We start from the raw sequence: 26,670 nt of genomic DNA, 5'->3' as shown, positions 1-26,670 counted from the left end.
TTTTTCCTATTTCTGTTAAAAATGCCCTTGGAATTTTGATAGGGATTACATTGAATTGATATGGAAGGAACTTAAGTGTCCATCAGTAGACAAATGGATAAGGAAGGGGTGTGAGTGTGTGAGTGTGTGTGTGTGTGTGTGTGTGTGTGTGTGTGTATGTGTGTGGTAGATATTACACAGCCATAAAAAAGAATGAGATTGTGTCATTTGAGACAACATGGATGGACCTAGGCAGCATTATGCTAAGTGAAATAAGTCACAATGAGAAAGACAAAAAACTCATAAAAGGAATCTGAAAAAAAAAAAAAAAAACAAACACAAAAAACCTCTAAACCCCCAGGTGAATAAACAAACAAAAAGCAGAATCAGACCTATAAATACAGAGAACAAGCTGATGGTTGCCAAAATGGAGGAGAGTAGGAAGGTGGGCAAAGTGGGTGAAGGGGAGAAGGAGATACAGGCTTCCAGTTATGGAAAGAATAAGTCACAGGAATAAAAGGCCCAGCATAAGGAATACAGTCAATGATACTGTAATAGGGATGTAATGGGACAGATGGAAGCTACACTTGTGAACATAGCATAATGTATCAACTTGGCAAATCACTAAGTTGTAGATCTGAAACTAATGGTAACATTGTGGGTCAACTACAATAAAAAAAAATTCAAAATTTCTAACTAATAAAAAGCTTCAAAAAGTTGTTACCCACGAAACAGGGGAAAATGAAAAGTTTGCGACAGACATCCTTTATCTCCCGTGGAGAAATGATCAATATAAATGATTCATCTATGTATTTTACAGTATCAACGAAAATTGTGTAAAATAAAGGTTTTATTGGTGTATTGAGGAAAAAACAAATCTAAAGGTGAAAATAACAAAAACGTAAAATTATTAATGCCAAAGTCAACTATTTGACAATTATTGCTCAGAGTTCGTCTATTATGATTAGAAAATACACCAGAATTCTCACAGTACTAAAACACCTACTTCTATACACTCACTAAACAGTTTATCCAAAGCCCCCTTTTGTAAAATTCCAAGGAACCATTTTGAGAATACAACAGAGTTCTAAGGGATCCAAATGGATCCAATATCCATTTTGGTTATCATTCTAGGAAATACATTCTAATACCCTGGTCTACCAATATACAATAGTCTGCATCTTAACACTGTACAAATTTCCTCTGCTCTGTTGCCATTATTAAGTCAAGTAGAGAAAAATGTGCTAACCAACATGAAATCTTCAGACTAGGACTGGGGGCTGTATTATCATTGTGACTGATCACTTGAATAAGTTATACTTGAAGAGTCAGGACATACTGCCCTAATTATGCAGCAGACAATTTCAGAACCAAGTTGAAGTATTTTTAATCATTAAAGACTGGCAAAATTGAAATGCCACCAAATGAGTCAAAGAGAAAACCCAAGTCAAAAATTATTTACAACTATTTGCCAGATTCACATTCATACTATTTGTGGTTTATAAATAGTGTTTTACTAAACTGAAAACACAATGTTAAGCTTAAGTCTAATAAAATCTCAAAATACAACTGTTAGAGAACTCCTTGTTACAGCTTCTTCAAACATTTCACTGATCTGGAAAGCTGTAATTTGAAAGAAATTACCAATAAAAGGAAAGAACTATGGAGCTTAATTCTAAGTTACAACTCCTTGCTTGGTGATGACAGGAATGAATAGGTATATAATGGACTAAACAAAAAATTTGACAATCGATGTTCATCTGATTTTACCAATATAGAAGGCACTTTCTGTCACTTAAAATCCATGCAAAAAATGTTACTATTCCTTCCAATGTTTAATTTTACCTATATAGAGAATGAAGAGGGCTTCAATTATTTCAGAGAAATGAAAAAGATAGCGGAGAATAAAAAGACAATTCTGACATAATGCAGACACTTAAAAAAGATTCGCTAGTAAAATCTGGATGAAATTTAAATTTGTTGAAAAAATGAGTATAATTGTTTCATTTTTACTCTCTTCATCCATACAAATTATACATGTGACTAACAACGCTTCATTAAATCCAATGGATAATGTATGTCAAGACTACATTATCATGCCTAGCAGTTACGTTTCATGTATCATGCCTAGCAGTTAGGTTTCAAAAAATAATTGCCACTATTATCTGATTACAGCTCCAAGAAAACAGGATATTCTCTGACCTTCATTGTTACAAACCCAGTGTCTGTCACAAAGAGCTCAACAATTATCTGTTGAATGACTGATGTACAAGTAATATAAAATTTCATCTTAGTCATGGAATAGACAGGTTTATATTAATTTTACATTTTCAGAACTACCTGTCTGAATTTGATGTAACCTGGCTTTTTATCTGAAAGTACACTGAACTCTGCTTTCAACTTAAGGCTCAGCACTATAATACAACATGATTCAAAAACTAGTATTTACTATTTCACAAATGAGACCATATTCACAGATTAATTAATTTGAGGATGGAAGAACTCCGGTCTGAGACATCTAGAAAATGCAGATCTAAGTCAAAGTGACTGCTGGCCAGCACCCTCTTAGAGAACCTGCTGCATGTGGCCCAAGTAAATTCAGTAAAACCCAGCTTTCAGAAACACCGATAAGGATTTGCACAATGGTAAAGAGCTCTGGGCTTGGAGTAGGCCACAGTCATCTGTAGACTATATTTGTCTGTTAGGCCAGGCACTGAGGCAGAGATGAAGGTGAGGAGTACCTGCCAAACTTACTTGGCACTGCTATCTTATTCTGTGCAGGCAGAGAACTGAGGACATGATTCTGTAACCTCCGAGTAGTTTCAGTACCCAAAAATCCTGACTAAAAACTAATGAAGCCTGAAACTATGCTTTTATTTTCTAAGTTTTGACTAGTTTTGTTGTTTTTTTTTTTTTTTAAGAAACCTTGAATGTTGTCATATTATTTTTATCCTGGACTTCATAACTGGACATTATTATATTTGTTTACAAATTGGCAGTTACTTAATATTTTAAAAAAAGCACACTTTCCTAGATTGCTATCTGTTTAATCTCTAAAATGTACTGTTAAAGCCAATGTTAAGGTAACTTGGTAAAATTAAATTTCTCTAATGGCAAAAAGCACATAGTGCTAGGAAAAGTATGTATCTCACATACTGCCAAAGAGAGAGAAACATACCCTATAAACTGAGAATAAAATATTATTCAATATTAAATAAAGTATAAATAAATGTTGTGATTGAGTTAAGTATCAACATAAACTGTTGGACTCTACCTCAAAATAATTCTTTATATTAACAAGATTACTAGGGAAGTTCAAAAGGAGCTCTCCAAATTGAAATTACTATACAGAGCAACCACAACCTTTAGGTAAAATATTTCCTTATTAATTCCCTTAATAATCAACCTCCAGTCACAGAAAATTGAGATGGATTTCCAGACATCACTATTTCCATGGTATCCCTCTATTTCTCTAACCTAAGCCTTTGGCACCCTGACTTGTGGATATTTATAGCTCTATTCCTGTCTTCCCTGTGTAGCCATTTTAAGAGAAGTAAAAATCAAGTCCTCAGTGATTGGGCTAGGGGAGATCCAAACCTGGCACTCTTGGTCCCACCCCACTTAAAGACAAAGCAGTTTACTGTTACGAATGGCAAACAAACTCACACCTATAAAATGAGTCTCTTACAGTTTGCTTTAAACCCTAACTCCCACACTTTCTTTCTCCTTGGAAAATTATGTCAAACAAGGAAGATTCCTGGGGTACCTGGCTAGCTTGGTCAGTGAAGCGTGCAACTCTGGATGTCACAGTTGTGGGTTTAAGCCTCATGTTGGGTGCAGAGACAACTTAAAGATTCCTTGTTCCAGAGAGATTCCTTCTCTGGAATCTGCTATCACGCTACAGTGTTATTTAGTAAGTTCCTCTCTCCTCTGTACATTCTATAAAATGCTTTCTGGATCTACAGGCATGGTATAATTCAGATTCAATTTCTCAGGAAACAATACTTCACAGATACTTTTACTGAGTAAAGAGCTTACAAAGTTGGAATATTTTAATTCTCTTTCCTTCTCTTGCTACGTCGAACAATTATCAAAGAACAAATCTCATCAATTTCTTGATTACACTGACTTTAGGTAAGGAAACTTTCATTCAGGAAAACTTGATGAATCTCATGTTGATGAGATTCTTCACATTTATTTATCAATTTTCATAATAAGTTAGTTCCCTAGCATTCTTCAAAGGTAAAAAATAAGATCTTTTTGTGGTGTCTGTGAACTTAAGGATTTTATCATACATTATGTCTTCATTTAAATTAGTTATTATTAGTAGTAGTATTGCTGTTCAAACTAAGCAAACTCAAGTCAGCACTAGCCTCTTAATTCAAATTGACTCCTGGGTCCTTTTGACCTGAAACTAGTAGCCTCTGTTACACCTTCTTTACTTTCCAATGTGAAAAAATGTCTAGGCTCTTAAAGTACATTTCCTGCCCAGATCTGGAACCAATCATTTCTCCAAGGTCCTCTGCTCCTCTGACTGAAAATATACCACATGGGCACTAGGGGGTGGTTCACTGCTACTGGGTTGGTCATTTGTTATACGTCATTTTTGCAAACAGAACTAAGCAACATGCACTTTTGGGATAAAATATATTAAGTCACACTAATACTTTCAATTTAGCATCATGACTACAGGGTGCGATATATTCTTGCCAGATTTAGACCTGTATCTACTTTCTCATATGGGGAAAATCCTGTTTTTCATGAAACCAAATTAAATCCCATTAGGGCTGTCCAAGTCCATGAAGCAGATAAAGCAGTGACAGAAGGGGCTTACAGTCATGGAAAAAAATCTCCAAAAAACTTTCACTGATACAACTTGCTTGTATTCTGTAAAGGATCAGCCAGGTTTCCAAAGTCACCAACTGACAAGTGAAAAATGAACGCCTTCTAGCAAAGTTTCAGAGTATGTGGTCAGAGTCTGAGGTAGATGTATTTATGAATACATATGAAAACTACTGACAGTATTGAAAGATTAAATGGCTTTTTAGTCCCAATGCAGGAAAATCTATGCTGCCCCTAAGCTTGAGTTCACATGGAGAATAATCTGTGGGGTTCATGCCGCCAGTGGCTTCATGCCCCATTGAGGCTTACAACCTTGACTGGAAAGCCTAAAGAGAAGGAGAAATACTTTGATAATTTGCTGATCCACCACATCCATTTCTTCTTTCACTACCATTCCCCAACAGTAGCAGAAATAAATGAAGCATGGGGCACAGTACATAAGAAGGCAAAAAGAATCTCAGTGTTGTCTGATTAACTCTTTTGGACATATCCACATCTTTCACCCCAATATAGCTCACTCTAGACTCATGTACATGTACAACTTCAGCCAACAGTCATGCATGCTCAACATGGACATATGGCTACCAGCTTCCCGCAGGCCATAGAGATCTGGATCTTCTGGTATGTAATATGAAGACAATGAAGAGAAATGAAAGGCTCAATCTAGTTCTCTCTCTAAATACCTGGTGCAGACAAGGCAGAAATTGTCTATGTATAATGTCAAATATGGGTCTGTAAAACAGGTGAGGCAGATGTTACAAGTAGATTCTCTTCTCAGTTGATTGCTATGACCACTGTACAGGAGCTGGTAAAGTCCATTTTCTTTCCTTTCTCTAGGGATGTCCTCACTTCAGCCAAATGATGAGTTTTGATTTGGAAAATGCAATTCTTTTCTTCTTGTTCACAGAGGTCCCAAGGCGATTCTCCTGGTCTCCTAGGTGCTCTCCCCGGAAAGGTAAAATCTCACAAGGCAAATCTTGTGGATTCCAATGAAAGAGACCTCAGGGCAACCAAAGAAGAGAGCTAGAGTTGATAGTATGGATTCAGGTCCCAGGTGTAACTCACACAAGCTGTCAGATCATGGGAAAAGAACTCTCCCTAAGCTTCCCTAAAGGTTACACCTATATAATACTAACCAAATACAGGATGCATGCTATTGATCCAAGGGCTAAAACCAGGAAGGAGGTAAGGGACAACCCAATGGAGAAGACACCAGGTCAGAAGCTCCATCTTGCTACCAAATACAATGAACATCCTAATTAATTTTAAGCATACATATTTATGTATGGGCCAAAATTAAATTGTATATTCTAATATGCTAGTTTGAAAGTACTTAGTAGCAAGTTTCTCACCAATACAGACCTGTGTTGCTTTTTTTAAGATAAAAATAATTTTAAAATTTAGACCTCAGTTTACTTAGTAACAGTAATCTGGTGACAATGATGTGAAAAGACTGAATTTACCTCCACGTACAAATCCATTAGTAGCTATTGCTGAAGTAGACAATCCTGTGATAGTTGTCACAACAGTGGCCATTATAATTACAACAACCGACAGACCTTTAGGGAAAAAGAAAAGAGACTGAGAATACTTATATTTATTTCAACCTGCCTTATCTAGAACTGGTTAGTCTACAAAATTTACATTATATTTAACAATTACCTTATTTTTATTCCATTTTAGAAAAATCTAACCAAAATTTTGAAAAAAATTTTTAAGATATTAAGACAATAATCTGATACAAATGAGAAAATAGCTTAGAATAATTCCAGTTGTTTGAATGCTATGAGGTTCACAGCCTAGACGAGCACAAGGCTACCTCACTTTTTCATTCTCAAATGAATCAAGCAGTATATAACTTCGCTTACCTATTCCAGCTTGACCCACAATCCATGACAATCTAATGAAGAGCATAACACCCCAAATGTTTAACATACAACGTACCTAGGAAAGAAAAGAGGACAAGTCCCAGATGAAGGCAAGTGACCAAATTTAATACATCAGTAAATGCAAAACTAGCCAAAAGGAGGACAATATCCATTTAAAACTAAAGAAAGACATTTACAATCTCTTATCCTTCTCTTTGTAGTACTTTTTTTAAAAGAACTTAATGAGAGCTAAAATGTGAGCTAATTTAAGTGTAATATAACACCACAATGATCTAAAACAGCAAAAGGTACTAAACAAGGTAAAAGAAATCTTTTACCACTTCAACCCTAAAAAAATAGTTCCTATTCCTATTTACTAAGTTTAATTTTTGCTTATTCTTTAATAACATCCTTATTTCATGATTTCTTCAGAAGATTTAAGTATTATAAAGTATGTCAAAACAAAATGCTAATTGTTCACACATCTTTTTTTTTTTTAAGTTTATTTATTTATTTAAGTAATCCCTACACCCAATGTGGGGCTCAGACTCACAACCCCAAGATCAAGAGTTGCATATTCCTTTGACTAAGCCACGCAGGCACTCTAGGATCACAACCCGAGCTGAAGGCAGACGCCCAACCTACTGAGCCACCCAGGTGCCCTTCACACATCCTTTAAAACTGTGAACAAATGATACACTGTATGGTGGCTAACATAACATAAAAAAAAAAAAAAAACAACAACAACAAAAAAAATCTCCGAACTGTGAGTTCTAAATACTAAATATCTAAGAATAGGCAAACAATACTATCTGGAGCTTCACATTTACCCTATTGATTAAGCAATGAAATTACTACTGGAACTGGGATTTTCCCTCTGCTTCTCCCCTAAATGTCAACATGACTCTAATTAAATGCTCCCAAAGCCCCAGTGGAAGTCATTTAGTCTCCCAGTCTCCTCCAGTCAGTTCCTTAGTGCCTATTCCAATACAGAAAAACAGAAATACATCTGAAACGTAATCACCTGAACCTATCTAGTGAAGTGACCTCAACACTTAGGAAAACAATTTCTCCTTCATTCTGTTCCATGTTAACTTTCATATATTTCTCTTCAAAAAATAATGGGGTAGCAGGAAAGGAGGCAGAAATAGATCAGCTTTACTGCCTGCTCAGCTTTCTTGATTCTGATGCTCCCATCAATTTAATAGTTTCATATTTAATTTCTGAAAAATGACAATATGTGAGATTTACAAGAGGTAATAAAATACAATTTAGAGGAAATCAAGTATAATATGATTCTGTTAATACATATATCCTGTTTCCTTTACTGAATTTAATATCCACAAGAAAAGGAGGTACAAGTTATTAATTTGGTCTTCGATAACACTCACATAAAAAGAGAAAGAAGAGCTCTCTTAAGAAATGATGAGAACATTAGGAAGATTTTATAATAAACTTAAATGCTGTTAGTCTAATATTCAATCTATAGGTACATACTAATACACCCTTGATCCAGCCAAACTTCACAACTCCTTTACTTTCCGCAGTGTATGTGACTACAGCATCTCTGGTTGGAGTACTTTCTTCCCCGTTGGCAAATCCATCCTCAAAAGGTTCCTGGTTAGAAAAGGAAATGTGAATTATGCTTAATTATTTAAAGTTTAAAAATCACCTGATAAAGACAACAAATATCTCTAAATACATTTAATCATGTTTAGGAGGATACAGGTTTCCAAGAATCAAGGATGTCTGTATACTTTACCTTAAAAAAAAAGTAAAGTAATAAAGTGGAAGAAAACCTTAATTACGAGGTGTTGAAAAAATTTAAATCTTATCAGGACAGCAAACCCATTTTAATAGTTTCAAATTTTAATTACACTTTGGTGGCATATGGAGAACAAATAAATACATATAGGCTTAGCTAAAAGTCAGTTCAGACCTGTCTCTTCAGCCACAACTTTATAATATCTGGTTGGCAACCTTCCCACAAATGAAATTTCAACATTAACAATTTAAAATTCCATCACCAATTAACACAGCTTTCCCTCTGTAGTCCATTACAGCAGGATTCCCATGGATCCCAAGATTCATTCCTAACTCTTGCCTTTACTCACTTTATATCTTCATGTGCTCTTCATTTTTCTCTTCATAAACATGAACTGGTTTTAATGCTTCATGTCTCACTGTATTTTTAGTTTTTTGTTCTCTACATTTTCCCCCTCTCTCTCTCTCTCTCTCCCCCCATGGTTCCGTTGTTCAGTCCCAATACACTCAAGTTATATGACAAATTTCCAAACCAGTAACAGTGTGTTAAACAGGTCATGAGGGGTGATGGGAGGTGCTGGGGCAGAGAAAATGTTTTAGATCTAGAATCATGTCCCTGACACTATCCCCATAGTTCTTCCTTATCCATATGTCAAGAGCAGGGAACACAATACAGCTGTGTTTCCAAAATCATTCTTTAAATGGAGAAAAGCCAACTAAATCAGTTATTATTTAATCCTGAAAATTACCATCAAGATTTCATACCATACTTTTTAAAGACCATTTCCAGTAGTTCATACCCTCCAGTGAATTCCTAATGTAAATTTTTTTTATTAGAAATGAGCTATATCAAATTCTTTGTTACTGGAGAAAAAAATCTGTATAATACAAACTTCCCTTTTTCCCTTGACCAGTATCTGTTAGCCAAGTAAATGTATTTAATTCTATTTATGTATTAATGCTATATGTATCAACCTGTATCAGCTCTTAGATTTCACATTTATACAGCTAAACGACTGCTAAATCTTAGATTTTTAAGCCATAGAAGAAACACTGTAAGTTAGATGCGATAATTTCTTTTAGTATATCTTTTGAAAATTATTTTACCTAGGCTTTTTAATGACAACAAAACAACAAATTTTCAACTAATGCTCATGTTTGCATCAAAAGACATGGCAATAACTTCAACTGTATGAAACACTTGGAAAACAAGTCATTCTAAAATCACTAAGAGCTTAAAGATGAATGTTAATGTTAACCATTCCTGATTAGTTGGATTTTTAAAAACATCATAAGGGACACAAATTATTATAATTTCCTTTATAACACATAGTTTCCCAATTACTTTCTACTGTATCAATGATTTCTGTACTGTAAGAGGAATACCCCAAGCTTATAGTATAGAGAACTAACCACTCCCATTAACAAAAATTATCTGCTATACTTTATCCCAATGATCCCAACCTGCTATACTTTAACAGATTTATTGAGATATAATTCATATAATCACACAACTCACCCAATTAAAGTACACAAGTCAATGATTTTTAGTATATTCATCAAACTGTACAATTATCACAACCAATTTTAGAACATTTTCATCATCTCACAAAGAAACTCCAAGTCCATCAGCAGTCACTCCCATTTCCCCAGCTCCTGGCGATCACTTATCAACTTTCTGTCTCCATGGATTTGCTATTCTGACATGTCACAGACATGGAATGGACTCATATAATATGTGGACTTTGTATGTGGCCTCTTTCACCTAGCCCAACATTTTCAAGATTCATCCACGTTACAACGTGTTTTAGTACTTCATTCTTTTTTATTGCCAAATAACAATACATTGTATAGATATACCACAGCTGTTTAGGCATCAACTGATAAACATGTGAACCTATTCCACATTCTGGCTACAATGAAATATGCTGCTATGAACACTGGTGCACAAGTTTTTGTGTGGACCTAAGTTTTCATTTATCATGGAAATACCCCTAGGAGTGGAATTGCTGGGTCTCATTTTTGAAATGACTACGTCTGGTGATTTTTTCTTCTTCTTTTGTATAAGACTGCTGAGTGTGACTCATTTCAGTCAATTTATCTGTCTATTGTTATCCCTCTTCCTCATTTAGCACCTGGTATAAACACGGAAATCAGTAACCATATTGTTAGAAATACATATATGTAGGGGAAAATAATGTGACCAGGGGCCTGTGTGGTTCAATCACAGAGCATTCCACTTTGGCTTTCCTTCCACTGTTGGAGATGCTCTAAATGGCAGAACATCAGTGATGATCCCAAGTGAAAAAAAAAAGATTCTTCGTAGGCATGACGACTCCAGTTCAATTATTAAAATAAAGCCAGAATAAAAATTTTTGTCTGTTAATTCAATTAACTTTAAGGTAGAGAGAAGTTCCTTGATTTTCACTCTAGGATAGTGTTCTGCATTTAATTTGTAAATGGAGACTTTAAAATATTATATAATCTTGGGGCGCCTGGGTGGCTCAGTCGATTAAGCGTCTGCCTTGGTCTCAGGTCATGATTCCAGGGTCCTGGGATGGAGCCCTGCATTGGGTTCCCCGCTCAGTGGGGAGTTTGCTTCTCTCTCTCTCCTTCTGCCCCTCTCCTACTCATGCTTGCTAATAAATAAAATCTTAAAAAAAAGCTTAAAATATTATATAATCTTCTAAATATTACAAGAAAATATAATGTCTATAATATGCACAAAAAGACCTCTTCCTTCCCATTTCTATGAAAGATGCATATACGTTATAGGCTATCTTTTCTAAGGTTAAGTATCAATGTGGGTGTCTTTTTTAACACTGCAAAAGCATGCAGGCATCTTAAAATTTTTACTGCGGGTGCTTATCAGAATTCTACCACAAAGCTGAAGATCTAGAGATAATTATGTAAGTTTCCACTATACTACAAACAATTGTATTCAAAAAATGCAGATGAAGATTTTCCAGCATGTATGAAAGCAGTATTTCAAAACAGACATGAGTCCACATAAAATGAAAGTTTACCTTCCTCTCCGTTTCAATAGCTCTATTTAAAAAACTATGTTATTAACCTCTGAAGTACAATTCAAAAATTATAATCAAGTATTTATAACTTACAGTTCAACCAATAGATTTAAATATAACAAAATTGGGTTAAATTGTATTAATTTCCTGCAGGAACAGGAAAACAAAGCAGAATACATACACTGTGTTCCTTTAAATATATTAATTCAGGATAAATAAGGAAACTGTGGTATTCTGTCTACATACAAAAAATTGTTTAAAAACCTTATAATCAGAAAATTTCACATTTACAATTATGAACTAAAATTATGCTGATACAAAGCTGCATAAATAATATCTTCAACCTACCTAACAGTTTCAAAGAAATGATCGGTTTGTGTTTTCTCCTGTTTTTCACATAACGGATAAAAGGTCAAAAATAACAACATGAACGAATGTTATGGGTAATACCATATTAAATGGAAGGCCAAATGAGCCAAATTAATTCGGACTTATTCGGGGGGAAAATTGTTCCAAAAGCAGCACAGTGATCTGAGTCTACCAAGCAGGGACTGAGGATGGGGGCAGGATCAGAATGGGGAAGTGAGGAAGAGAGAGAGGAAACAGTGGAAGATCCAGAGTTAGGCCCTCAGTAACTGGAGGCATTTCTAAATGAAAGAAAGGGATATACTAGTAAATTATGGCAGGCTGAAAAGGAAGGGATTAATTCAGTCAGACATGGTGAATTTGAGGAGTCATGAGACAATTAAAGAGTTCTATCAGGCTGTTAAAAAATTCATGACTGGAACTTAGGAGAGGGACCAGGGATAAAGAGCAAGTGGGTGAAGCTATGGAAACACAATGAAAAGAGAAACTTACAGAGAGAAAGCGTGAGGAGTTGAACATTTTTCTGAGCATATACAAGAATGAGGAGGCACCTGGGTGGCTCAGTGGGTCTGCCTTCGGGTCAGGTCATGATTCCAGGGTCCTGCATCTGGCTCCCTGCTCAGTGGGGAGCCCTGCATCTGCCCCTTCCCCCTCATGCTCTCTCTCGCACTCTCTCTTCTCTCTCTGTGTCTTGATAAAAAGAAAAAAAAAATCTAAAAAAATAAAGGAAAGAAAATACAAGAATGAAAAGGAACTCTGGTCTCCACAGCCATTATTTCTTTGCAGAGAGGAGAGAAAAAAAGAGTTTTTTGAAGTACGGGTAATCTCTTCTTTCCCCTGTGTATTCAAATTTCCACCTCAACTCCATCATTCTTTCTCCTTTAACCACGGTTAACTTCTTACTGCAACATAAAATGTATTATCTTCCAGAAAGTGATCGCTTTTCTGTTCATAGAATTGCTGCTATTCTCTTCTTCGATCTCCTGCTGAGCTTGTAGGTGTTCAGAATGGTTTGATAACGATCTAGCTGAATTCTGGGACCAAACCAAATTTAGGTCTCCTACTCCTCTGCCATCTTGCTCCTCTAACCAAGGTTAGCTTTTTACTGCACAATGACTCCCCAAACACAACCACCACCATCAAAAAATGCCCAGTCAAATCTGCTGAACTATATAGCACATTCCTCAATGACTGCCAACCTGGCTTCACCCCACCACAAGGCCAAAATAGTTTTAAGACATCCCAAGACTTCTCTGCTGCCAAATCTAATGTACATCTTTCAGGCTCTGTCCCACTGGACTTATGAAATGGCATATGACACTGTTGACTACTCCGTCTTTCTTGAAGCATTTCTTGAAATGCCATTTTCTCTGAGCCTCTTCTACCCAGCAATTAAACGGGAACCCTTGGTCCTAGAGCCATCTCCTTTTCTCATTCTGTATTTTCTTTCTCCAGTCATCTCACCATCTCAAGTAACCCATAGCTTTAAATACTACCTATATGTTAAGCAATAAGCAATGGCTCCTGTTCATTTGCAGATTAGATCTACCCTGCGAGTGTGAGTCCCGAGTGTCAATACTGATGTTGCCACTTGGATATTTTTTTTTCTATTCTAATTCTTACCAAATAAGAAAAAGAAATTGTCAACGTGCTATAAACAGCAACTTTCCTCTAAATGAAAAGAAGGAAATGATTTCTCTTTCTTGGATCAGTTTTGGCGAACACTTAACTATCAAAAAAAAGAATTTGACAAGAAAAACAGTAAGGTCTTAAAAATTAAAATCCTTTATAATGTAAATGTATGTTAGATTCCTCAATGGACATCTTAAAAATTGCTGTGAAGTTTGTTCAGCTTCCATATCCAACAATTAAACTTGTCTCTCTTAATTCACCCATTTAAATATCAAATGTTATATTTCAATTCTGACCAAAGAGAAGACACTACCTGTAATATACTGAGTTTCATCATTTTTCAGTAAAAAAAAAAAAAAAGAAAGAAAAAAGAAAAATCTCATGAAATCAAGCTGTTTCTTCCCCAACAGAAAAATTTTCTTCAGATTTTTAGAGACAACGTACGACAAAACCAGATTTGTTTTCATAACATTGGACAAAAATCAAGCTTTAGGAAAAAAACACTTGACCAGGTTTTTTAAAAAACTGCCATTAAAAACTTTAATACTGGTTTAAACTAGCTCTGTAACCTGGAGCGCAAGGTTGTCATCTGTGTACATCCTTCTCAGCTCCCAAATATGCACATCAATGCACTTCTCATTGTTAAATGCTTTAGTTCACATTACATTAAATGTCAGTGATTTTCTCTGGACATTCCAGTCAACTAAATCCACAGAATTTTCATTTCCAGAATAAAATGTAGCATAGGTGGTCTTTACAACTATACAGACAAGGATGTTAATACAGAAGAGGACTGTGCAGTGATACGAATGAGTTCTGATCACATTTTTTGCACGGTAAGTTGATAAAGGTGTTTATCGTTGGGCAGAGAAACATCAAGACTGTTTAAATAGTGCAACTTCTGAATACAGTTAAAATACTAATAAAACATATTTCTAGCAATGTTTATTACCAATCTACTCATTTTAATACAAATTCAATTTTTATAGTTAAACTGGTAAAAAACCTGGTAAAAGTGTCTTTGCTCAACAATTTCAAGTCACAGTGGGCAAAAGATAATGTTTGCAGTTTTATTTTGTTTTATTCATTCATATTTTAAAGAACTGAGCAAAGCTGTACCTAGGTGTCTCTTTAGGCCTAAGACTGCCACAGTATTGTTTCCAGGGAGACTTAAGGATGCTCAAATATGGACACTCTACAAAAGAGAAATGCTCCAATCCCTTAACTGTATTTAATATATTAAAAAGTCCAAAGTAACCCTTAACATTCTTCTGTTATTTGAAGATTCTACATTTACAAAAAGCCACTTCTGGGCATAAATCACAATCACATCCTTCTACTCATTCATTTAACAAATATTCATTCATCAATTTTATCAATCACCCTAATAGGTACTTTCCAGCCCTCTTAGACTTGTCATTTTTATAGTAGAGGCTAGAGATGAACGGCAGGTCCCCCACCTTAAATGTGGGACATTTTCCACTATACCAAAGTAGCCGCTATTAAATTAAATGCTTAGTCTGCCTTCGGCTCAGGTCATGATCCCGGAGTCCTGGGATCGAGTCCCGCATCAGGCTCCCTCCTCCTTGGGAGCCTGCTTCTCCCTCTGCCTCTCTCTCTCTCTCTCTCTCTCCCTCTGTCTCTCATAAATAAATAAATAAACTCTTTAAAAAAAAAAAATTAAATGCTTAACTCAGTCAAAAAAAAAGGTTAGGGTCTTTTTCAATAACACCCTCTATTTCAAGTCACTGCCTTTCCTTAAACAGTAACTTTCCCAATCTGTAAAATGGAGATAATAGTCCCTGCCCACCAGTACCATCCCCTTGGAGTCTTGAGGCTCTCTAAATAATGATCAATTTTTAGTAACACAGCCCCAGAAAACAGTTGACATTTCTAGCTTGATGCTATAAAGCCAGCTGATAAAACTTGATTATAATCTAGCAATTTAAATTTAAATGCAAGTGCCACGTTAGAAATGTGAGATTATGACTCACCTACAGTTATGTGTTTCAAAAGAATTGGAAAACTTATTCTTAGGTTGTCCTGGTTTTTCCATGCCTGACCACTGTTCAACAAGAACAAGATTACACACTCAGTTGACCCTATCAGAGCAAGGACAGCAGTTTCCCTAGAACTCCACAAGCTCTCAGTGCCCAGGCAATGATGCTCCCGTGGCACCTGCTGGGAAGTCCTGACCTCTCCCAGCACCGGAAGACTAAAGCCCGTGCCAGCTTCTGCAACTAGAGAGCCTCTTCCTTTTGTCTGCCTCCTGCCTCCCAGAAATATATACTGCATTAAATCTTGATCATGTGTTTTTTTTTTAAAGATTTTATTTATTTATGTGAGAGAGAGAATGAGAGAGAACATGAGAGGGGAGGGTCAGAGGGAGAAGCAGACTCCCTGCTGAGCAGGGAGGCCGATGCGGGACTCGATCCCGGGACTCCAGGATCATGACCTGAGCCGAAGGCAGTCGCCTAACCAACTGAGCCACCCAGGCGCCCAATCTTGATCATGTTTTATGGACCCACTGTGAGTCTATGTTTCTGTGTAAAGGCCCATTTATTTACAGGAACAAAATTTGTTTTTGTCATCACCTCTGCAACTAGAAAGTGGTTCTTACACTAATACACTAATTTACATAGTTACTGTGAGGATCACATAAGGTATTCTTTTACAAAAAACAAACAAACCAAAAACCCAAGGCTGATTATTCACTGAAGATAAAGCTGCAAATAAAAAACTAGATTATGACATAGTTTTAGTTTTTCAGTAAGACAAGGCTATATGTACTAACTAATCATTTTCTTGCTGCCATAAAACAGGAGTAAAAAATTCATTCACCCTGCCCAACGTTACCCTGCTTTCTAGCATTTGAACCTATGAAATAAAATTTGGATCTCATTCACAACTGACCTCCTTATGCAGTACATCAACCTTACCAAATAATCCAAAGTGACAGGAAAAAACCAACATGAACAGGAAAAGAATGTGGAGGTGGGTGTGTCAATACACAGCTATACAGTTTGAATGCATTTAACAACTACTTACTCAGAAGAAGGTGCTAGGTACAATATAGTAGCTATGGTAAACAACACAGAAATTTGAAAATATGCAAAAATGTTTACCCTTAAGTTGTCCAATTCCAAATTATTCTGGCAGAAGACACCATCTAAATGCTAAAAAATTCTGCTAATTACAACCATCAAAAATGTTACAAGTCCAACATTAAGGGAGATCTCATATAAATAAGACTAAAACAATAATTTCTTCCAAAAGTTAAGTTTTAAATTCTATCCCATATTCATGTTTGCACTAAAAGAAAAACAAGATGGAAAAGCTTATTTAGCAGTGTCCCAAGGTGCCTTAGTACACTTAGTTCCCTTTATTTCCCTATGTTTCTGAGCAATCCCCTATTTCCTCTAAGCACATGAACATTTGGTAAATATAACAGAGATAATGGCTTCTTCCCAATTACTTTCTAAGAGTTCAATTCTGGATGAGAATTGGTTTGTGGGTTAAGAAATAGTTTGATTTTGCATTTTGGGGGGTAAGGTGAACCCTGCACTGAATCTAACCCTATCAATTCAAGTCTACAGTCACATACACCAGAATTTTTCTACTAACTGTGCCAGATACAATGAAACAGTTTTTCCCGCTTTCAAAGATACAATGAAACAGTTTTTCCCGCTTTCAATAAACAAAAGTTTCTTATAAAATATAAGTTGTATATAATCTAGGTCTGTTTACTCATTACCTTTGGGATAAACTAAGAATTCTTAGTATATGAGACTACCATAATCCATCTGGCTTACTTACTTTATTATATATTAGATTTTTATTTTTTTAAAGATTTTATTTATTTGAGAGAGAGAGAGAGAGAGAGAAGGGTAGGAAGAAGGTCAGAGGGCGAGGGAGAAGCAGACTCCCCGCTGAGCAGGGAGACCAATGTGATGCAGGGCTCAATCCTAGGACTCTGGGATCCTGACCTGAGCTGAAGGCAGATGCTTAAAAGAATGAGCCACAGAGGTGCCCCCTGTATGGCTTACTTTAATATAAACAGCCACATTTACCAAAAACCTACTGTGTGTCAGATAGTTCCCTAAATGCTTATATGTCCTATTTTCCTAAATTGGCACATCTTTGAGAGGCAGGTATTATCTTCACTTAAAAAATGAGGAAACAGTCTTTTGAGAGGTTGACGCATCCCAAATCATGCAGCCATTAATGTGGCAGTACAAAGACTATTCTAAATGGTAGAAGTCCACATATTACAGTGAGCCAAAGTATTCTGGGCTAAGGGCCAAAGATAGACAAATCACCCAACTCAGGAAACTGGTCTGCTCAAACTTCACAATTCCCCTGCCGTTTTCACTCTTCAGCATTGTTTCATCTTTCCCTCCTTCCTCTGCTTCCAAATCTAAAGAAGCTTTTGACAGGAAAAAAGAAGAAGACAGAAACTCTGCACTGGAGGGCACCACAGGGGATTATTTCTAAATCTGTGCTTTGTAGAAAATCCCCCAGGGTCTACAGTATCTACAAAACTCTTTGCCCTACAAGATACTTACAGACAGCTGCACTGGACCACCTATGGAGGAGAAAGAATGGCCAGCATCCAGACACAATCCATCTGGATAAGGCATGTCAAATGTTTAAATATGAAATTATGTACTAGATAGAGCTGTGTTACTTAACTTCAGAAGTGTATTTGGAGGCTACTGTGGTATGGAAGGTAGGTAAAATAGGTCTATCATTGAGTTTCTATGTTATCTAGGTCTTCCTTTTTCCACTTAAAAACCACATTGCCTGCTCCAGCCCGCAAGCCCTTTCAGTCAAATGTTGCAGGTCATACACGTTTCTTTCATCCTTTATATGCTTTACCATTGGAACCTCTTGACCCCTGGGCCTACCTACACATCCACATTTTGTTATCACACACAGATTGGACACAACGGAACAAAAGGTAAATATTAGTCGGTTTTAGAAGCTACTGTGTTTTTCCAGTCACAGATCACTTTCCTATTTCTATTAATTTTGCTTGAAAACTTTTGTACATGCCTTATACACCCTCAAACTTCCGTCCGTTAAGTGAGAAAAATGACAGGGTTCTAACTGAAATATTTAATGTGATACAATCCTGCTTCATTGCTGAAATACTGTCTTAATAGTACTTTCTCCTGGGAGACCTTTTGCTTGCTGCTCCCCGTGCCTGTAACACACTTTGGAGATGAATGTGTCCCTCAGATCCTCGAGGCCTTCGATTAAATGTAGCCTCGTCCTTTCTAGGCTGCCCAACATACAGTTTCCTCTCATCAGTGCCCCTTGTACTGTCTTCGTAGCACATATCGTACTCTGTGATTTGCCTTTTAATTTACTCAGTTCTTGTAATCTACGCATCTACCCCCACTCCTTCAGTATGTATTAAAATGGAGCATCCACAAGGGCACAGACCCTTCCTGTGATTTTATCCAAAGACGAAGCAACTGAATTTTGAGTCTTTATAGGCCATCTCTGTTTTCCACACAATGTCCTGAAATGGTAGTAAATTTAAAAGTGTCTCTGAGTCAGATCTAGGTTATAATTCCAGCTCTGCTACTCAGTAGCTATGCAAACTCTGGCAAGTTATTTAGCCCCTCTGCTGTCAGTGTCCACATCTGTAAAATGGAGATAAAAATGCCTATTCCATACTGTTTGAGAAGATTTAGTGAAAAAACATGACGATTGAAAGAACACAAAAACTCTCAATACACTGCTGGTGGTACCCTAAATTGGTAAACAACTTTGGAAAAGAAAATTGGGCATTATCTTTTCAAATTCAAAACATGCATGCTGTTCAACCCAGCAATTCTACTGTAAGATATAACCCTACAGACATAAAATACTTATATGGAGCAGGACACCTGTATAAAAATGTTCGTATCAGCACCGTTTAACTGCCAAATTGTGTTTGGCAAATTATGTAATAATTGACAAAAACAGTAATAATCCAAACATCTGTAATTGCTGAATAAATAAATCATAGCATTTCATACAGTGGAAGATGGTAGCAATAAAAACGAATGAATTATAAATACAACCATAATAGTGAGCAAAAGATAACAGATAAAAGTATACCGTATGATTCTATTTATATGAAGTTTTAAGGCAAAACTAGACTAAGAGTCTTCAGGAATACATAAAGATGATAAAAGGCATTTAAAAAAAAATTGAAACCAAGTCTCAAGGAAATAATCACCATTAAGTCAGGACAGCAGCTACTTTCCATGGGGGAAGGAGGACTTAAAAGGGGTGCATGGAGTGTATCTGGGGTACCAGTGATGTTCTATCTTTTTATCTGGGTGATGACGGTGTAGGTGTTCACTTAATTAAGTTATACACTTATGCTTTGTGTTTTTCTCTGGTATAGTCCACAATTAAAAACAAAAAAGACTTTAAGATTGAACAAGAACATGTTTTAAGTGCTTGGTGCATTGCCTGACATTAACAAGTAATTACTCAGTACATTTCTGCTGTTATTATAAGCAACTAGTAAGCAATCTATTACTACAACTGTCCATGTTGTGCACTTAAATAACCAGATGTTGAACAAATACGTGAAAATAAATACCACAAAACAGCATTAATCTAGACTGTACTACAGAGCTTCTTATAAATTGATATTAGCAGGGCTTAAAATTACCCATGGAAGAAAAAAAATAAAAAACAATGACTGTTACATACATATAGGATCACCATTCTGCGTGGTGGTAAAAGATATATCACGTACACCATCGGCAACTTAGTAAGACAGTGCAAATAACATGGCTTTTTTTTTTAAAGATTTATTTATTTATTTGAGAGAGAGAACATGAGAGGGGGGAGGGTCAGAGGGAGAAGAGGGCTCCCTGCTCATGCGGGACTCCAGGATCATGACCTGAGCCGAAGGCAGTCGCTTAACCAACTGAGCCACCCAGGCGCCCGCAAATAACATGGCTTTGATTGTTAAGGATCAAACTGCTAAAAAGTTCTGCAACTTAACTGGTACTGAAAAATGTGCTTACTAAGATAGCTTCCTCTCTATTTCCTTTAGTGACAAATGATAAGCACTTTACATCAACTAGGGTTAATGCTAGATAGCATGGTCTGAGAAGAGAAGCAAACTTCTGGGCCCAGCTTTATTTAAGCCAATCAAATCATCGTTAATGACAGGCAGAGGAGTGAAAATCTTTATTTCAGGACACTATTACTAAATAACTATTCTTTGTTTAAAAGCAGCTTATTATTGATTTAAAAAAAACCAAAACTGGGGCCCCTGGGTGGCTCAGTCGTTAAGCATCTGCCTTCAGCTCGGGTCATGATCCTGGGGTCCTGGAACCGAGCCCAATGTCGGGCTCCCTGCTTGGCAGGAGGCCTGCTTCTCCCTCTCCCACTCCCCCTGCTTGTGTTCCTGCTCAAGCTCTCTCTCTCTTGGTCAAATAAATAAAATCTTAAAATAAATAAATAAATAAACCCAAAATTACATCTAAAAAACGTTAAAATTCACACCAAAAAATGCAGTTTAAATCCTAAAAACAAACTTCTGAACTAATAATAAAGACACTTTAAAGATAAAAATCTCTCATATAATTTAAAAGCATCTGTTCACTACTAAGATAAGCTAAAGTATTAAATTAATATCCTGAAACATAGCCGTATCAGTAACTAAAAATGTATGTTTCCATACGCACATTTAGATGCCAAAGTGGCTGGGTTTATTCTAACCATTTTTTCATCAAGTACTAGCCAATTATATCATCCCAAAGCTACAAACATTTCCTATCCGCGCTGTCGGTGATTGGTGTATTCAGTGTAATGCTCCCCATACAGACTACTCTCTCAAAACAACGTATTGTTTTACAGGAATCCAATCTGCTCTGGTTAACAATGGCCTATTAATATCCAGTGGCATTAATGCAAAGCTCAAAACTCAAGTGCCACAGATAAAAGTGGATGATGTGACCATGTGACTTTACAATGAACCAAGTCAGAACTGCTGATTACAGTCAAAGAATTCAGTACTCTACCTAGCCCATCATGTTCTTTACTAGCCATTCAAGACTGAGTTACAACACTGTGCATTAAAAACAGCATAATGTATGCATTATTTCAAATCCCACACAACTTGCTAACTTCAACAAATAGATTGAATCTAACTCACCAGAAAACTTATGCCTCCCACTATCAATTAATAACATGACTCTATGATCTACATTTCAAATTATTTTATTTTTGAAATAAGAAGGACCAAAAGTTTGTCAAGGACAAAAATACATGACCAGAGGCATCATAAGTGGGTAAAATATTGGAAAAGCAATACAGAGAACCACATGATAGCAAAAACTATAGTTAGGGCATGGCGTGCACTTGGTATTTCATGTACTTCTCACTATGAATTATCATCTTTCTCATTCTCTATAGCAGGAAACCAAGGATCAAAGGGGACAAGTCCTTTTTCTGAGGGTCACACAAGTATTAAGTGGAAAGGCCAAGATTTAAATCCCGAATGACAGCTCAATTACACATGCGTGTTAAAGAACCTAGGGCAGATGGAAACAAAAAAACAAAACACCACTTGATAAATACAGCTGCACTGGGTGAGATCCTTTTTTAATGGAGACCATTCCCCAACTGTGTGTAACTCAAATGGATGGAAGCCTTAGTAACTAGAAATATTAGAGAAGACAATCCAAAGCCAAAGAGAGGAATTGGAAATTAAAGTGGCAATCTCCAGAGAAAAAAGGGATTGATGTCAAAGGTAAGCCCCAAATCTTTTTTTTTTAATTTTTTATTGTTATAAGCCCCAAATCTTGACTAACCATTAAATTACACAGGTATAGGGGAGACCTCCCCAACTCAAGGGGGCAGGCTAAAAAAGCAGCAGCTGAAAACCAAAAAACAGAACAGATATATCAGCTACCACATAGCTGGGAAACAGGAACCAGTTTGCAGTCTCAACCCAGGCAAATTAAACACCTGGTGGAACAAAAAACAGTAATTCTTAAAAGAAAATAACCACCACCACCCGAAGGCACTACAGTGTATTACCTACATGTTCAATTTTTACTCCCAAGTATTAATAAATGGGGAACTATAACTCATAATTAGGAAAAAAACAATCATTAGCAATTAATGCCAAGTAGGTCCAGGTGTTGGATTTAGTTGATAAAGACCTCAAAACAGGGGCACCTGGGTGGCTCAGTTGGTTGAGCATCCAACTCTTGATTTCAGGTCAGGTCATGATCTCAGGGTCCCGAGATCCAGCCCAGTGTCAGGTTCCCCACTCAGTGGGGAGTCTGCTTGAGATTCTCTCCCTCTTTCTCTGCCGCCCCAACCCCCTCACTGTCACTTGTGCTGTCTCTCTCTCAAATGAATAAATCTTAAAAAAAAAGACTTCAAAACAGCTATGTTAAAAAACTAAAGCTGAATATGATATCAGTGAATAATGGAATCTCTACAGAGAAACAGAAACTGTATTTTAAAAAATCAAGAAATTCTAGACCTGAAAAATCACAAAACCTGAAATGAAAAGTTCACTAGATGGACTTAATAGCAGAAGGGAAATAGCAGGAGAAAGCAGTGAAAAGCATTAACTTAAAGACAGAAGAAACTTAACAAATCCAAAAAACGATACACACACAAAAAAACAGCCCCACGCACAAATGCTAAAAGCCACAAGTAAAGAGAAAATGATATGGTTAATGGCCTTCTTATCAGAACCAATGGCGGTGAGAAGACAGTAGAGGTACATACTCAAAGGGCTCAAAGAAAACCCTGTCAACCAAGAAGACCACATCCAGCAAAACTATCTTTCAAAAGTGAAGTGAAATAAAGACATTTTCCCATTAACAAAAAGAATTTTGTTACCAGTTGACCTCCTTTACAAGAAGTACTGAAGGAAAGAAAACAGTACCAGCAACACGGATCTACAAAAAGAAATAAAAATGAATGGAAATAAATGAGTATAAAGTACCATACATCTATTTTTCTTTTCTTTTTTTAAAGCCGTATGGTTGTTGAAAGCAAAATGTACAACACTGTACTGGGGTTTCTAATTTATGACAACCAGAGCACTAAGGAAAGGATTGTTTTAAAGTTCTTATATTTTAGCTGAGGAAATTCAATATTATCTCTAAGTAGAGCAACCACTGAGATAATAATGCAAAGAAATATATCGCTGGAAAGTCAAGAGAAGAATTAAAATGGAATACTAAAAAATTATCTGATCAGCACAAAAATTGTCAGGAAAAGAGGATTAGGGGATCACAAAACAAATGAGGAAACAGTGAACAAGTATCAAAAATACCAAGCCTATTACAACCAAATTGCAATAGATGTAAATGGACTAAATAAGTCTACAAGAGAAAATGCAAGTTATGGTATAAATATCATATGGGTACACGTATGAGAGTATTATGCAAACACTCACTTAAACAGGATTATTGTGGGTGACAGAAAACTTATATTACTTATTTACTAATGATTAGTTATTTAATGCTAGGTGGGAAGAGTCAAATAAAAAAACTCTTGGTTTTAAAATGCACATGAAGGGACACCTGGGTGGCTCAGTCATTAAGCGTCTGCCTTCAGCTCAGGTCTTGATCTCAGGGTCCTGGGATGGAGTCCTGCATCGGGCTCCCTGCTCAGCGTGAAGCCTGCTTCTCCCTCTCCCACTCCCTCTGCTTGTGTTCCCTCTCTCACTATATCTGTTAAATAAATAAAATCTTTATAAAAAAATACATTAAAAATGCACATAAAAACACAAAAATTTTGTAAACTTTCCCTATCTTCCAAATGCACATAAAAACACAAAAATTTTGTAAACTTTCCCTATCTATATTTTCTTTTCATAATGAAATAACAAACATTTTAAATAAAGTACAAAATGAAACCCCTGGAGTACATTCTTAAAGTGTTAGTTTTAAAAAGGATTAATCCTCAGCTTCTTAAAATTTGATACTCTAAGATGACTTGAGACTGAAATTTCCCAAAATTGTGTAGTTGACTTTCTTTTGTATTAAAATTTAAAACACTCTTTTAAAAAAATTTTTAAAAGTAAAACAGTTTAAATTTGTGCCAGCACTATGCTGGATGGAGATGCTACAAAAACCAAAACTTGGGGCACCTGGGTGGCTCAGTCGTTAAGCGTCTGCCTTCGGCTCAGGTCATGATCTCAGGGTCCTGGGATCGCGCCCCGCATCAGGCTCCCTGCTCTGCGGGAAGCCTGCTTCTCCCTCTCCCACTCCCACTGCCTGTATTCCCTCTCTCGCTGTGTCTTTCTCTGTCAAATAAATAAAATCTTTAAAAAACAAAAACAAAAAACTCAGGAGCTGTTCTTTACATCCATTCTAAAGGCTACTCTAGACTGCTATTTACTGAGAACTTTGTTTCTGCTTTTCATGCTTTTCTTATCTTTTGTCTCTATGATATGCTGGCTATCTCTGAATCCACCTCTGCCATGTTCATTTTCCCTTCTAATTTACTTTGTGCCATATTTGTTATAACTGTGTGTAAAGTATAACTACACAATCCACAAGTATAGGTGTAGTGAATCCCTCTTAAGTGAAAGCCTTTATGTTACTGTTGTTGCTTTAATTAAGAGATCAGCTTTTTCTCAGGTCAGCAAATCTTCCAAATAATTGGGATTGAAACAGGTGAGGCTTTTCAGCAATTTCTCCAAGCCTACCAATTTATAAATTTGCCTAATATTATTTCTAGAAATTTACAGATTAAGTCAGTGCTGCAAGTAATTTATCATAAAGCTTCATTTCTAAAATAATAGAGCCTGCGTGTTTATGTCTGAAACCATTAGGCTCTATAAAAGAGTGTACGAGGCACCTGGGTAGCTCAGTCACATAAGCATCTAACTCTTGATTTCTGCTCAGGTCATGATCTCAGGGTCATGAGATCCAGCTCCACCTTGGGCTCCCCGCTCAGTGCAGAGTCTGCTAGTCCCTCTCCCTCTGCTCCTCCTCCCACTCACGCACATTCTCTCCCCGTCTCAACTATATAAGGTCTTTCAAAAAAAAAAAAAGAGAGAGAGAGGCAGTGCATCTCTCTGGAATAAGTCCAACTATTCCACATGAACTCCCCAGGATTCAGACTTATCCCTTAGTACTTACAATGTCTGATTTCCCTACAGAATTTTAATAGGCCACTGAATAAACAACATACATGTTCATCCTAACACCTCGCATGTGAGCTTTCAATTAACATGCCCACGTTTAAAAACAGCCATCTATCACTTACTGGCTATGAGGCTTGGGCAAGTTGCTATCAGCCTCTGAATTTGTCTATCTATAATTTACCTGGTTTGGAAGTTTATTGTGCCCAGACTATAGAAAGCTCCTGAAACATGGTAGATATCCAATAATTGGTAACTTAATGCAATTCAGTATACAGTTATTGAAAGGTTAAAGTCAGATCTTTTTTTTTTTAAGATTTTATTTATTTATTTGACAGAGAGAGACACAGCAAGAGAGGGAACACAAGCAGGGGGAGTGGGAGAGGGAGAAGTAGGCTTCCCGCGGAGCAGGGAGCCCGATGCAGGGCTCGATCCCAGGACCCCAGGATCATGACCGGAGCCAAAGGCAGACGCTTAACGACAGAGCCACCCAGGCGCCCCATAAGGTCAGATCTTTGATAGTTACCCCTTATCTATATAAGGGTATTCCGAAGTTGAGTATCACCACATCAAAAAAATAACAAATGTACTACTGTTACAGACATAAGCAAAGTGTAAGACTCTCAACATGCTCTGGGACACTGGTTCTCAAGCCCAGCTCTCTGGAAATCACCAGGAAAGCTTTTTAAAAACTACATATATTTCTTCGGTAGAGGGGAGTCTGTAATTTTTGTCCAGGTGATTCTTTTAGAAATTTGGAAATCACTGCTCCATAAGAAAAGGATAAGGAGAGAGAGAGAGAGACCTAGTTTCAAAAAGATTCAGCCTCACCAAGTACTAGTTGTGTGGCTTTAGGCAAACCACAACCTTGTAAAATCAGACTGCTACTCCAAGACCTTCTTAAAACCTACTTCCTCCAAAGATAGATTTGAAGACCAAATATAGATATATAAGTTAAATTGCTCTGGAAACTTCAACACTTTATACAATATTAAGAAATTCTTCATAGCCTTTCCAATTAAAGACCCAGATTTCCATTCTCAGATGGAAAAACATT

General features: G+C 36.6%; 1 protein-coding gene across 2 annotated transcripts in view; it reads right to left on the bottom strand.

Annotated features, from left to right (window-relative positions):
• SLC12A2 (solute carrier family 12 member 2) overlaps nucleotides 1–26,670 on the bottom strand; it is a 103,581-nt gene that overhangs the window by 65,614 nt on the left and 11,297 nt on the right. For both annotated transcript variants that reach the window (XM_027604681.2, XM_027604683.2), the window contains exons 2-4: nucleotides 8,187–8,306; nucleotides 6,690–6,765; nucleotides 6,285–6,380 (exon numbers count right to left, since the gene is read on the bottom strand). In XM_027604681.2, the coding sequence (XP_027460482.1) occupies nucleotides 6,285–6,380; nucleotides 6,690–6,765; nucleotides 8,187–8,306 (292 nt within the window). The remainder of the gene's footprint in view (nucleotides 1–6,284; nucleotides 6,381–6,689; nucleotides 6,766–8,186; nucleotides 8,307–26,670) is intronic.

The sequence above is a fragment of the Zalophus californianus genome, chromosome 5 (genome assembly GCF_009762305.2).
Source record: "Zalophus californianus isolate mZalCal1 chromosome 5, mZalCal1.pri.v2, whole genome shotgun sequence".
Taxonomy (NCBI): Eukaryota; Metazoa; Chordata; class Mammalia; order Carnivora; family Otariidae; genus Zalophus; species Zalophus californianus.
The sequence above is the reverse complement of the archived record's forward strand: the minus strand, read 5'-3'. Positions and strand labels throughout refer to the sequence as shown.